This window comes from Morone saxatilis, unplaced genomic scaffold (assembly GCF_004916995.1).
Source record: "Morone saxatilis isolate NCDOM2014 unplaced genomic scaffold, NCSU_SB_2.0 Contig17, whole genome shotgun sequence".
In the NCBI taxonomy this organism is placed as follows: Eukaryota; Metazoa; Chordata; class Actinopteri; family Moronidae; genus Morone; species Morone saxatilis.
In genome coordinates this window covers 377053-379567 of record NW_023339729.1, presented here as the reverse complement: position 1 = coordinate 379567, position 2515 = coordinate 377053, and the positions used below count along the sequence as shown (strand labels likewise).

Sequence of the window (2515 nt, the reverse complement as noted above, 5' to 3'; positions counted from 1 at the left end):
GATGAGAAGATGCCTCACACCCAACAACTTTGGCTGACACACGCAGGCACAACTAGGTGAGCAAGGGTATGGCACAGTTGGCTATTTGAGAGTGATGAATGACAAAACACCCTTCATGTTTCATTAATGATGGGGAAGGTAAAAGTGGCTCCCCTCAAGAAGAATACACTCCAGATGAAGCTGACTGCTGCAGGTATTGCATGAAAAGACTGGACATGGGGGAATAACCCACAAGGAAAGGAAATTACAATGCATCACTGAAAACCTGAATCCAGATAGTGTTAGCATGTACAGACTGCAGTAAACCTCAACAGGATCATCCAGTCCTGCTTTACACAGATGTTATGAAAGATATGCAGTTTACAGAGAGATCTCATCTTGAAATTGTATATTTTTGAGAAATGGAGTCAATTCAGCCCAATTCTTTTCTTGTATTAAATACATTTCAGCCAGTCAAAGGTCACTTGAAGTGGACGCTGGAAGCTGTATTCCTTCAGGGTGTCGTATCAGTCCTCCACCACCTGGGGGTGCATCAGGATAAGACCTGTCAGGGAGAGAATTGGAAATAGGAAGCTGAAGAAGGAAAAGCAGGGGAAGACAGAAGATGAATGTAGAGCTCCATTAGAACAGATGCTTACCTAACTTGATGAAAGATTTCATTGGGAGTTTTCTCAACCACCAGAACTCTGTATTAACAATCCATATGCACAACAGAACAGGACATTAAAATGAATGTAAAGTAGACTTCAGCTTGCTACGCTGTGCTTCATCCTTCATACTTGCCATTCCTTAACCCTCATAGAGGAAGAGTTTCCCTTGTGGAGGTGAAACATTTCTGACCACTGGTGTCCACACCATCAGATGTCTCTCCTGGACGCAATGAATGTGAATGTGTGGAAATATCTGCAGAAGATGGATCAGGCATGTAACCAGATTCTTTCCCAGGTGTACTGTAAGAGAGGAAGTGAGGTGTGATGTGCATTAGAACATGAAGACAGGGTTGACTAACACTGTAGCTCTGATATACAAGTATGTACAGTGAATACATACACATTGATTTTGTGTTGCATTGGATTGACTTTAGGAAATGTAAGCCTGCTGAACTGTTGACACAAATGTTGTCAGTCTTTTGGTACAAGAGGCCAACCTGAGATGTGTAGAAAGTTAAGGGTTAAAGGCCATTACCTTAAGAGGGACAGGGGCTGTTCCAGAGATTTAGTGTAGCAGTTCCCTCTGATTGCCAGTAGAGGCTGCTCTCTTCTGTTGTTTTGTTTGATTTTATGCCCAAAAAAGAACTACAGTATGAGAGGAGAGAGGTGAAGATGAGAATATGTGTCATTTCTGAGGGGAAACCAGGCTTTGAATCATTTGGGTTTATGATAAATGGCAAGGGCCCTTTACTTTGTGTTTTAACCCACAGACCCCAGAAATCTAACTTCTTTTATTATTCAGGAATTCTCTGATCTTTTTTATGCCTCGCTTTGATACAGTCTTGATTTGAGCTCATTTGACCATACATGTAGGCAGATTTTGTCAGATTTGTTCTTGAATTGGTTATGGATAAAGTTATTGGAAAAAAGAATGTACTGCTTCCGCCTATTCATCGCTCGCATTCAAATGTTTTTTCTGTTTGCTGTCGCGTCAAGTTAACGGTGATACATAAAACGGAAGTACCTAATTAACCTTTCACAAAGGAGAATAAAACAAAATGTAAGAACACCACTACCACTACACTGCAGTGCGTTAAATACAAAGTTTATCTTCTTAAACAAAATCTTTCCCTTTTCTCCTACAACACTTCTTTCGATCACAAAACAGCCCAGCAGCCAAAAATGCCTTTATTTTGAAACGCACGAAGGGGAAGTACGTGTTAATTCTTGGAAGCTTTCCGCTTCCTGTTTCCTCATAGTAGCTAGCTACCGCAAACAGCCTGTGCGATACATTAGTTATTAAATTACTGCTACTGTTATCAGCCCTGTAGCTGTAGCCGTTTGTTAAAGATGAACACGGTCCTGTCCAGAGCTAACTCTCTGTTCGCTTTCTCTCTGAGCGTCATGGCGGCCTTAACGTTCGGCTGTTTTATCACGACAGCGTTCAAAGATAGAAGAGTTCCTGTGGACATCCACGTCGCTAAAGTCATGCTGTAAGGTTCGAGCACCGTGTGTAACAGCTGTTAGGATTCAGCGTGATCCCAGTGTACTGTGTTATAGCTGTGTAGCATCTATTGGCGATGCATTAACCTAGCCCTCGTTGATTACTGCATACGGAAGTGAGCAGTTCACTGACTGCCGCTGTTAGCTAGCTGTTTCTAGATGCTACTCAGCTTGCAGGCCCTTCTGGTTAGTGGTCCGTTAATAAAGCCACAACTGCCTGTAGAGTGAGGTCCATTACTTTAAAGCTGCTGTAGGTCATTTTGATAAAAACGACCCTTTTGTCCTATTTACTGACATTTTTACTATATTGAGACAGATAACCTGTGAAACAATCAGCCTCCTCTGACTCTTCCTAGTGCTCC

At 42.1% G+C, this 2515-nt stretch overlaps 1 protein-coding gene across 1 annotated transcript in view; it reads left to right on the top strand.

Moving 5' to 3' along the window:
- Window positions 1-1871: 1871 nt before the first annotated feature.
- The window catches only part of spcs3 (signal peptidase complex subunit 3), a 3084-nt gene continuing 2440 nt past the window's right edge, over window positions 1872-2515 (top strand). The window contains exon 1 of the mRNA XM_035659308.1: window positions 1872-2143. Within this exon, the coding sequence (XP_035515201.1) occupies window positions 2001-2143 (143 nt within the window). The 5' untranslated portion in view covers window positions 1872-2000. The remainder of the gene's footprint in view (window positions 2144-2515) is intronic.